General features: G+C 39.1%; 1 protein-coding gene across 1 annotated transcript in view; it reads left to right on the top strand.

Moving 5' to 3' along the window:
• The window catches only part of PARK2 (parkin RBR E3 ubiquitin protein ligase), a 1,159,373-nt gene that overhangs the window by 291,628 nt on the left and 855,668 nt on the right, over nt 1-12,077 (top strand). The window contains exon 4 of the mRNA XM_012646791.1: nt 3,394-3,512. Coding sequence (XP_012502245.1) covers nt 3,394-3,512 — 119 coding nt within the window. The remainder of the gene's footprint in view (nt 1-3,393; nt 3,513-12,077) is intronic.

The raw sequence follows: 12,077 nt of genomic DNA, 5'->3' as shown, positions 1-12,077 counted from the left end.
ACTTGTAAAATCATTACATTGGTAGACCAACCCTCCTGGCACATGATAAAATAATTATGGAAGTTTGTTGCTGGCTTGGGGAAGAGGGAACTTACTGTCAGTGGGCTCTCTGGGAGTGTTTGGTAAAGCTGGGTTTGTACACTTTAGCAGTTTAGTTTACTGTAGACCAGGCCCTACCAAGTGGATTGAATCTTTCCTCTAATTAATTTTTCCAAATTTTTTTTCTAAAAAATACAATTTCACAAGATGCAGTATAGAAGGAAGGCTTCTGTGGTCAGATAAAGCTTGGGGCATGCTATGCTCCTTCCTCCTTTTCCTACAGAGTCACACGGCTCCATGAAGTGCCACAGTCAGGGGACTTGTATATCTTGGCTTCACTTAGCATCGCTTAAATGGTTTGGCCAGGTTTGGCCTGATCCCTGTTAACAGCTCACAAATCACTGTAGTGTTCTGTAAAGTGTACTTAAAGCACACTTGATTAGTCTACAAACAGAACTACTGAAATAATCAAATCACCTAAAAAGTTCTATGGTTTTATATGAAAAAAGTCTTATTTTTAGGATACTGAAGGATTTAGAAATGAGTAACATTATGTCTATAACTTAAGTACAAATGCTTAAGCTAAAAAAGTGTATATGTGTAGTATATGTGTATATAGATATAGGTACACACACACACATAGAGAGTGCACCCAAATGCAGCAAAATGTTCACAAGTGATGAATTACAGTGATGGATATGATTTGGACAATTTTCGAAGTATTTTTCTAGGTTTTAAAACTTATTAGATAAAAGAAGAGAAATTTTATAAACACAAACATAAGCTGCTTTGAGTATTTTGGATTAAGAAGGGGCTGCCATATGCATGAGTCAATTAGGAGAAAATAAGGATTTTAAGATCCAAAAGGAAGTGAAAGGGGGAGATTCATGTTATTGACTAAGGATAGCGATAAACCTAGAGAAAGGTTTTTCAGGTCATTCTTAGAATTGCGTTGCCATTTCTTTAGGAGTTACGAGTCCATATTCAAGAGTTCCTGCCTTAGACCCTTTATCCAGGCCAATGGGAGCATTGCCCAGAAGACTGTCAGGGGTAGTATTTGTTCTTATTCCTGTCCAGCCCGCAGCATGACACAAAGAAACTTGCCAACTTTTAATTGTGTTATGCAGCCAAATAGGTAGGAAGCCATTCTGAAAAGGGGCTCTCAAGATTTAACTGAAGCCCCAGCTGCTTGACCAGTGGAGCCAATAGCTTGAAATGTGCTGCAGCCAGGACTGGCCTGACCTTGATCTTCCTTAGACTGGCTATTAATCCCCAACTTGCGGCTGGCTCAGGGAAGCAATGTGTAATAGATTGCATGTCATCTTGTATGCTTCTAGGGCACAGACATTGGCATGCAGCATTTTCTGAATAACTTCTCAAGGACTTCAGTGAAGGTTGTAGCATTCAGAGGTAGAAGGTTTCCTAGTCTTCAAATTCCTCCTTGATATATCATTAGCTGAAACAATATTGCAAACATCCCTGTTGCCCTAAGGGAGAGAGAAGAGTCATTTAGTTCCCTGCAGTTTCTGAGATGCTTCTTCTAATATTGTAAAACTGTTGCTAATATGCTCTTTCCATAATGCTGGTATCTTTGTAACCCTGACTCCCCTTGGAAAGCTTTTGCTTATGCTTTTGTCTCTCCTTTTTTTTATTGTTTAACCTTTACAGTAGGTTATAAAAATTGTGAAATTGAATTTTTTCATATTTCTGATAAAGGTTTTAACAGTAAAGTTTCCTACCTCCTTCACTAAGCTCTTCGTAGTACACATTAAAATTGACACAGTTGTTGTGATCTTTTGATAGTCTGTCAGTTATTGTTACAAATATTTATATAACATTAATACATGGTTCTATGTTGCACTTAAACCTTAAGAGTATATTTTATGTAATTATTATATTTGCTAATAATACTGTGATATGTATGGACTTGAGATCTTGCCCATATAGGCATTAAAGCTACAAAGAGATGTCAGAAAATAGTAGTTTCACATCAACACAAACATATGTTTATATTTTATCTCCTCTTTCACACTGGAAGCTAAAGATTAATTACTGGAGAGTAACAATTATAAAATATGTTACAAACAAATGATAAGATTATAAAACTTGACATCTTTATTGTGCTTCACATTTTACAAAGTATTGTCTACAATATTAGCAAAGGAGGCTAAACAAATGATAATCCAATAAGTTTACAAAGGCTCTTTTTGCAAATTAGTGAAACATACGGAGCTGCATAGAACATTAGAATCTCTCATTTTCTCATTATGTTTGTACTAGTTGCTTTTAATAGACCATATCCATTTGGGAGGCTGAAGGTTTTCATTCATAATGATAAAAAATGCTTAACATTTATTATTTCTAGATGCCTCTGATGATGATAGTAAAATTTTAAGCAAACTTTTATACCATTACCTGCTATGTAGCCCCCAGCCAGCAGCAGCAAGGTGCGGATTAAAAGAAAGAACTATTTAGTAATTTCAGAAACTTAGACATTTAGAAAGGTGGTTCTATTACTGGTAAGTGTTTCTGAATAAAGTTAGTTCTTTGCAGATGTGGAAGTGTGATCTCATTCAAAAAAAAATTCCCCTAATTTACAGAGTAACAGTAGCCCTGTATGGTGACATCTGAGAAAAATGATCCAAAATGTTCAATTATTGAATTGATTTTTTGATTCACCTTTTAATCTTGAAAATGTATGATTTGAATGATGTTTGTCTAAAGAGGATATTACTGAAATGCAGGGCATCCATTTCTGCACATGGCTGCTGGTCTGATAAGCTCCTCGGGGGCAGGGTCTTGTCTTATTCTGTGTGTGACTGTGTGTTGGGAAGTCCTCCCAGGAAACCCAGCAAACTGTAATCCTGTCATTCATTTCATGAGAAATGGGCTGGTTTGTCTCTGTAGATAAGATTTTAAGAGGAAAATTTTAGAGTCTTCAAAACTGCGTACAGAAGCATGAAATAGAATTCAGTAGCAGTGGTCTCTAAATTTCCAATAGTCTCTAAATTTCTTGTCCTCTTTTAAAACTGCAGCAGCAAAGAGTGCATTTAATTTCACCGTGTTGCAAATACACTTGGCCAGCTCTCTTGGCAGCAGGCTGCTTACTTTGGTGAGTAAGTCACAGGACTGTTGGCAGGAAAAAGAAAAAATTTCACTCTTTTGAGCATAAAGCTAGATTTTCTAAATTAAATTGTTGTATCCTCATTAGAATATTTATTCCACTAATATTTCAAAATGTTCCTGAGGAGTTAGTTTTAAAATTTGCCTCTAACAAGTTTTTAAAGGGAGTTTCTTGTCTCAATTTGGATTCAGTATTGATTGCCTACTTCCTCTGCTTTTTTTCCCCAGCAGGTAGACCAGTCTACAACAGCTTTTATGTTTACTGCAAAAGCCCCTGTCAAAGAGTACAGCCAGGAAAACTCAGGGTACAGTGCAACATCTGCAAACAAGCAACACTTACCTTGGCCCAGGTAAGGAAATGCAGTGTCAGCATGAGACTGCCAAGAAAAATGAATATACGTTAACAAAGTTTGCCTTTTGGTGTTTCTAATCATATATCACCCACCATTGAAAATAAAAGACATTCTTTATGTGGTTGTAATGGTTAGTGATACCTGAAGTTTCGTTTAAAAAATATACCTTTGTCTTTTGGGTTTCTTTCTACTCTGTAAAAATTTAGGTAGCATGGGGTTATTCTGCCATTTCTTTAATCCAGGCCTATTGAAAGGAAGTATAGACACTGCTTTGATAACAAAAAGAAGTCAGGCATTGGTGGGGGGTATTTTAGAAGGGACAAGAGGGAGCCTTCCAGGCCACTGGAAACATTTTGTATCTTGATCTGTGTGATGGTAGCATGGTTATATACATATGTCAGCATTCACTGGCTTGTTCATTGAAGATTGGTGAATTTAAGGTTGCTAAATGTAAGTTATCCCTCAATTAATTTTGTTTATTTATTTAAAATTATTATGGGTACATAATGTATATTTTTATAGGGTACATCTGATGTTTTGATGCAGGAACACAATGCGAATTAATCAAATCTGGGTAATTGGGGTTATCTGTCACCTCAGGAGTTGACAGTGGGGGTGGTTAATGGGTGCAAAAAATATAGCTAAATAGGTAGAATGAACGATAGTTGATAGCACAAGCTTAACTGTAATCCACAGTAAGTTAGGGTGTACTTTAAGACATCCCTCAGTTTCAAACGGTGGAAAGGAGCCTCTGTGTCAGCGGGCAGTCTGCCTGCAAAGCCAGGCTCGGCCGACGCCGGTCTGCTGTGGCTGCTGCTCGTTTTCATGCAGCCCGCAAGCTAAGAGCTTTTTACGTTTTTAAATGGTTGAGAAAAATCAAAAGATTGAATAATATTGCATAACCCATGAACATTATGTGAAATTTGGACCTCAGTGTCCATAAATAAAGCTTTATTGGAACCCGGCCCCACCCGTTCCTGTGCATGTTGTCTGTGGCTGCTTTCCTGCCGTGAAGGCAGAGCTGAGTGGCTGCGACACAGACTGGGTGGTCCGAAATATTTACTCTCTGTTCCTTCAGGGGAAAGGTCTGCCGACACAAAACATAGACACAGTTGGTGCGTGGCTCCAGTGCGGTGGCTGCGTGCATTTGGCCTGATGTGATGTGGACGTGGCAGTGGGCGGGGGCGTGGAGAGCGTGCCGTCGGCGCCGATGTGAGGCCACAGACGAGGAGGCATAAAGGACGAGTGCTGGGGGCGGGTCAGGTGCTCCGGTGCGGACAAATGCCAGCGATGGCTGCGGCACTCAGATTCTACTCTGCAGGCAGTGGAGGACCAAGGCAAAATCGTAAAATGCTGTTTTAGGACTGCTAGTCCTGTCCAGTTTGCCATTAGTATTGAAGCTGGTGGCAGATCGAAGGTGACGAGGCTAGTTAAGGAACGGTTCACGTGGCTCCTAGGTGTGGAGGGGAGGACCTGGGTCGTGGTGGTGGCCTCATAGCGTGGGAGAAACAGGAGAAAGAACTTGGAAGATGCACCTAATTATAGGAGAAATCGTGGATCTGTTGCCTTAGGCTGGAGAAAATGGCAGGATTACTAAAATCCGTGATTCAGTACGTCACTACGACACCACATTTCATCTGAATAGGGAAATCCTCTTACGAAGCCCGACAGTGAATGATGCCTATGTTCGTCCTGACCAGTTGGGGTGACCTCTTTTTCTGGGGTGTCACCGGGCAGAGTTTTGCCTGGTGAGCTTGCTGGCCCAAAGTCTCAGCCCACTCCTGTCTTCTGCCCCTTCCAACACAAGGTGCAGCCTCTTCTACCCTGATCTGCATTCAAGTCCTGGTTGCTTTAGATGATGGGTATGACCTACTTATACCAACTTCTCGTATCCTTAATAGAAACAATAATAATGATAAATTATTATTGAGTTCCAAGTAAATGCTTTTCAGACATTATCTCACTTAATTATCTCATAACAACACTCTGAGGTAGATTAGTAACCCTATTTTAGATTTGAGAAAATGAGGCTTAAAGAGATTAGGCATTTCCCCAAGAAAACAAGATCTTATGAGTGTGGACGTGGGGTTTGAACCTGGACTGTCTAACCTAAACTTTTAAGCTCTACGGCTTTTCCCCCTTTTTTCCACACACGTGTATGTACGATAAGGGTCACGTACGCAAATGTCTGCAGTGATAGGTGATAAAAAATTAGGTCAGATGTAGGCGGTAAGTGGTAGTAAGCGTGGTGGGGAGTGTGGTTGAAGGGAAAGACTAAACCCATGGATACAAGTGGTGAATGGAGACTTACTGTGGCTGGATCTCTTTTTTTTTAATCAAGAGAAATCATAAATCTGGAATTTTCTATGAAATTTCTCATTTAAAAATTATGCACCGTGGAGGAAAATATAGGGAAAAAAAAGAAAAAAAACAACTTGTGCCATCTGTCTAAAATGTACAAACCAATGCAGAGTGTTGCAGGGATTGAGTGGTGCATTGATATTAGGTGCTTAGCAGAGCCTGGCGTGTGGTCAGCACTCGGTAGCAGTGACGCGTCGTTGAGAGGCCGTATGTTGTGAGCTTGTAAAGAGGACTCTGGAGTCAGCCTGCCCCTGAATCCGACTTCCCCACTTCCTACCTATGTCAGCTTGGGGCATCTGTTCACTGGTATAAGACTATGTATATTTTTTTAGTTGTCATGAAGTATCATACTTAGAACAGTAGCTGGAACATACTTACAATTGTTAAAGCTTTATTATTATTATATTATTATTTGTATGTACATATGCGTGTGTGTATATATTACTATTTATCTATACTTCAGTATGAAATCAATCCAGGCTTTGGCTAATTCCTTTCAGAGAAAGCAGAGCACCCCTGCCCCCGCCCCTGACCATCAGGAGACTGTCCTTGTTTCCGTGTCAGGATGGCGCCCTGTGATGAAGTCCTGCCACCTTGGGTGCCTGGACCAGCACCTTCTCAGGGGATGATCTAGTTGATCCACCCAGTGGTCACGGCTCCACGCACATGACCCCCTGGGATTTTGTCAACTCCCAGAACTGCTCCAACTTTGATATTTAAATTCAAACCTTTTATTCCCCCTGCACTGATTTCTGCTCCATGTAGCATTGACCGTGCTCATCAGTTTTTCTAGAGCTATCTGGCTTCCCCTCTCATCATTTCCTACCCTGAAAGGCCAAAACTTCAACTCTGCTTTGCAGATGTCATTCACTCTCTGCTTCGCATTCTATGCGCTGCCCATTTGCTTGTCTGTATGCTAAGAGTCTGTAAGCCTCAGAAGATCAGATAACTTGTCAGTTTGGGTCTCTGGCTTATTTTTAATACCTCACACAGTACCTTGCCCATAGAAGGACACAAATCAGATAATGTTGATTGAATGGCATCTGCGTTTGAATTTTTATATGTTGACTGCATAAATCCACACCCTTTAGAAATTCTATTTGCAATTTTATAGTCATATTAATCATAGCAATTATGATGGTTTTGTTAAAATTTATTGGTTTTCTTCCTTATGTTTATCTTCTTATATTTTTCTCTAGTTCTCATGATAGACCTGCAAAGTAGATATTATTATTCAGTGTTTTGAACAAAGAGACCCCATTACTTTAAGTAATGAGCCCAAAGATATTCAGTTAACAAATATTGAAGCCAAGAGTAAAAAAAAATCTTCTATTTTCTAAAGCCCTGGCCATTTCTAGGATAGAGTGCTTACTATACAAATCTGGCAATCGACATCCTATTACCTAACCACTTACCTTGTACTTAAAAGATCTCTATGCTTGAGGCATTAGAGACAATGGAATCAAAGATAATTTAAAGATAATTTATTTAATCCATATTTTAGCACAGTTATTAGATATAGCATAACGAGTACATAGCAGATGAGAAGACTAGACATTTCAATTTTTTATTAATAACAAAAATACACATTTAATAATACCTACAAATAATATGTCTGGAGCAGCTGACCAGGCACATTGCTGAAGCCTGCAAGTCTAGCCTTGGCAACCGTAGAGCAGGTGCCGAACTTTACCAAAAGGAACAATTTCTGTGTAGAGAATAGGCAACTTTTGAGTTTCATTTTCTAGAAATTTTTAAAGATAGATAACTTACATAATTTTCTCTGATTAAGAAAAAAGACAACATAGGATCTTATGTGAGTGACCAGTTACGGGGGAACAGCGTGTGGTTTACCTAAACTTTTGCAAGGAGATTTTTATACATAAGGTGAAACATTGGAACCTATTTCGTCACCTGGGTTATTTTGAAAACATAATTTTATTTTTTCTTGTCTGGAGAAATCAGTCTGCAACAAGCTCCGTGCATATCATGAGTCTTAATGGTAACCTCCTAAATTAAATTTTTTGGGGGGGGTGTTTACTTGTAATTCCACCATTTCGTAAACACTATTTAAAGTTTACATGTAATAATAATGAGCTGCCTCTCATACATGATACTCCAGTTTAATTACGTTTCACATTTAATATGATACTCACAAGAAATTGGCTAGAAAGATGGACAGCCACTTTTGCTCTGATGTTAAGCACAGGGAAACTGAGGTCTCAAGTTTTGACTTGACCTTGAGAGTAAGTTGAGAATCGACTCAGACACCATATTGTCTTCTATTTCCAAATCAAAATATCCTCTTTCTTTCATGGTGACCTTGGCCAGGGTTTGGCTAGACCAAAACATCATTTAGAAATATGAACACTCACTGGAAAATAGTGAACAATGGCTGACGGGGAAAACATTGCAAGCATTCGGTTTTCAGCTGCCTGTTCAAAGATCGTCTGCTGAGTTCCATGCAGAAATGAGACAGGGTTGCACACAGCAGGAAGGTTGCTTTTGTAGGTGCTTATATGTTTCTGACTGTGTTCCTGAACAATGAAACCAATAATTTGAAATAACCCGTCACTGTTACCCTCAAAGATTTCCTTAGCACTGATTTATATAAAAAAAATCACTATCGGAGACTGTATGACTTGTTAAATATTTTGACTGGGCTAATGAATTTTGTTAAATTGGATGCTAATGATGAGGAATCTGTCCCTGGGAATCCTCCTAGGATTGTGCCTCCTCCTCTGCCCGGCCAGCTTCTTCTCGCCAAGTGCTAACACTGCTCTTTCCTAATCCTGGGTGAGGTGTCCTGTCCCTTCCTGCTGTCACCCATCGTAGCCCACATTCTAAGTGAATGGTGCCTCCTCAAGAACACAAACCTCCTGTGATAGGAAGAAATTGACTAGTTTTGTTTTTTATTTTTAAACAGAAAATAGGCTTAAATATAGTAAGGATATTTTTAGAGTGAAATAATTTGTTGACTCTAATAATAATTACAAGATAGAACGGACATAGAAGTGAGTTGAGAGCACAGACTGCATTTTGTCTTGGAATATTTTCCTGGGAGCAAAGACCTGTAGGACTCTTTAGTTCAGATTAAGGTCACGAATTGTTAATCCCTCCAGCATAAACTCTAAGTAACCAGGGTTATCCGCTATTTACATCTTTTTATTTGTACTCAGTTTATGAGTCTTAAAATGAATCAGAAGCCAGGAGATAACTGGAGCCAAGAAGTTTGGATGATTTTCCCCCTACAATCACTATAATTACTTTATCTCAAAAAGAACTTTATCTTTGCCACTCTAATGAGATACTCTGCCATGGAATAGCATTAAAGCTAAAAGGTTTCTGATGAGAAATGGTGCAATAAATAGAATAAGATGTAAAGTGCCTGGCATGATGGATTTTGTTTAAAATTGGTTTATAGATTAGGGACAATTTATGTGAGGAAATTTATTAAGAAATATAGGCTAAATGTATAATCATTCCTAAACTTAATATTTGTTACAGATTAATTGTTGGTCAATAGTCTGCTTACTTCTCTTATTATCAAACATTCTCTCATATCTACGTAATAAATTAAAGTCTTAGAATATATCTAAGCTTATTTTTTAGTTTTAACATGGGATGTTTTTGCCCAAGTATGCATTATTCTCTGCTTTTGCTCGTTGTAGATTTGATTGTCAGGCATTTCAGAGTTTTAAGAGTGAAATGGAAGAGTCATTACAAGTTATTTCATGTCATTTAAATTGTTTTGGAAGATGCATTTTGGACATCCCAGTGGAGAGGGTGTAAGCAGCACCTGCATTCTGTTTTGCTTTGTGTTGTAACGTCAGGACTGCAAAGAAACCAGTCTGCGTGTGGATTCATTTCAGGTCCGAGCTGCAGGGTTGACGGCAAGCAGGACACACGCAGGTCTGGCACCCGCCAGGCTGGGGCGGCCCTGCCCTCGCTTCCACCCCACCGCTCATCCTGCTGTGTGTTCTGCCGCGAGATTTCTCTCCACCTTGTGAACTTTTCTCCCTTCCATCTCCTGTCTGGGGCCCTCCTTCTTTGGTTGTGCTCTTTGGTCCTCAGCACGGCTCCAGCTCTCTCAGCCACACACAAGTGATGCGCACGCACGGCTTGAATAGCCAGTCAGAGAAAACGGATGAAAGGTTAAAATGCTTTTCTCTCTTTCCTTTTTACCAAAACCAATACCTGGAAAAGAGCCAGTCTAACGTAAAAACAAACAAACAAACAACCCTGAAAGTACTACCATAAAGAATTTTAAGTTGTGATGACTTATTTTATATTAATGCATTATTCTTGACAGTTTACCTATTTATTGTACATTACATAAAAATTCTGAATGTAAAGGGGCTACTTAAATCAAGTTGATCCAAACCATTTCAGGGTATCAATGTGAGCAAGTATAAGCAATTTAAAATTGTGAGAATATAAGTAAATGTTACTAGTATCATTTTCTTAAAAGTCACAATGGTTTTGGATGATCCATGCCTAGGGTTGAAACCTGTAAATATTCTTCACCACCAGCATCTACCTCCATGGCTACAGATGAATTTTCTATAGCTGATTATATAGCTGATTTTACCAAATTTACTAATTTGCCAGGAAATATAAGGAATACTATCATTCTGGAACATTCTATTGTGATGGTATTGTTTGATTAACTTCAAAATATTCAACGACATATTTTCTTAGCAGATTTTAAGAAATATTCAGTTTTTTGAAAGCTAAGGATTATAGGTGAATTCATCTTCTTGAGAAAGTTACTTCTTGAGTATATTCATGTATTCTCATGAATATATTCTAAACTTCACCATTTCATGTAGGAATTTCTGGTTTATACTAATTTCTTTCTAATCATTATTTTAGTTTTCTGTTTTTCCAGATGTTTATTTTCCCACCATTTTCTCTATTGAAGATGCATAGATTTAGCAAAAATGTATTTCTTTTAAGCAGTTGTGAAGTCTACATCTTATATTGAATTAGATTGTTTTAATGGCTTTCAAAGACTTTTCAAGTTACAGCTGAACAACTCCATCTTCCTAAGAGCATTTTAGGGATGTTTCATTTGTTTATGCCCCAGCTCCTTTCTGCTGGCACTCGAGGGAGTAGAGCCGCCCTGAAGGGCCCAGAGGAGGATCTGGAGAGCTCAGAACACCAAAGACTTCCTGTGCATTTTATAAATAATCAAACTGAACAAATTTTTAATTAATTATTCTATTAGGTAAGTTGGCCATTTGATGAGTCAGCTTTTGGTGAATTGATTTTTAGCAGCCTGCCTAGAACCAGCTTCTGCAAATGGCCACAGAACATACATGCATGGGACACAGCAGTTTTTATTTGCTTCAACTGTGGATCGTTTTAATGGCTTTCAGAAGTTCCCGCAATGTTCAGCTGAGGTTCTGGTGGGAGAAGAGACACAGATGAGAGAAGAGGAGGATGGGAGGGGACAGAATGTCTCAGGGGAGAGTGAGAGTGAAAGTTGACTCAACAGAGTCTTTGTCAGAGTCTGTGTGGGAACCTGGGCAAAAGCCAAGCCCAGCATCGTAGGGTAGGACAGCTAGATTTGGCATGTTAAACATACAAGGACTGCAGCTGCATTTGGATTTCAGATAAACCAAGAATAACTTCTTAGTATAAGTATGTCCCAAATATTGTACAGAACTTAACCTGATTTTTTTTTATTTAAAAAATTTTTATTTGAAATTGTAATTGAACTCAGCATCCTATATTTTATCTGGCAACACTAATTCTTGGTCAGTGTGTCCCTCTTTGCTGGGATATCTGTGTAGTGATTACCAGCGCTGAGAGCAGGGAGGCCCCCTCGATGGGCTTTTGGTGATGCTGCTTAGCCAGGCTGGAGGGGGGCCGGGAGGAAGGACGAGGGTTGCAGGTGGGACAGCTGGAGCTGCGGGACACTGTAGTGGTCACGTGTGGGAACACTCTTGGGGGATGTCCTGAAACAACTGGGGACACCTGAGGGGATGCTACTATCCTCATGTGGGGGAAACCAGCCACAGCCATTTGAGCCACAGTCATACATAGTCATACCTTTGCTAGATGGAATTGTTCGTTTCCGGAACCTACTGGTATTAGTAAGTCAAAGGGAACTTCTCATTAGAAAGGCAAAGAAACCAGTAAGTATGTTTTATTTTTGCCATATTACATTAATATAAATATTTAATGAAGACTTTA

This window comes from Propithecus coquereli, unplaced genomic scaffold (assembly GCF_000956105.1).
Source record: "Propithecus coquereli isolate 6110/MARCELLA unplaced genomic scaffold, Pcoq_1.0 Scaffold25, whole genome shotgun sequence".
NCBI classification, from domain to species: Eukaryota; Metazoa; Chordata; class Mammalia; order Primates; family Indriidae; genus Propithecus; species Propithecus coquereli.
The sequence above is the reverse complement of the archived record's forward strand: the minus strand, read 5'-3'. Positions and strand labels throughout refer to the sequence as shown.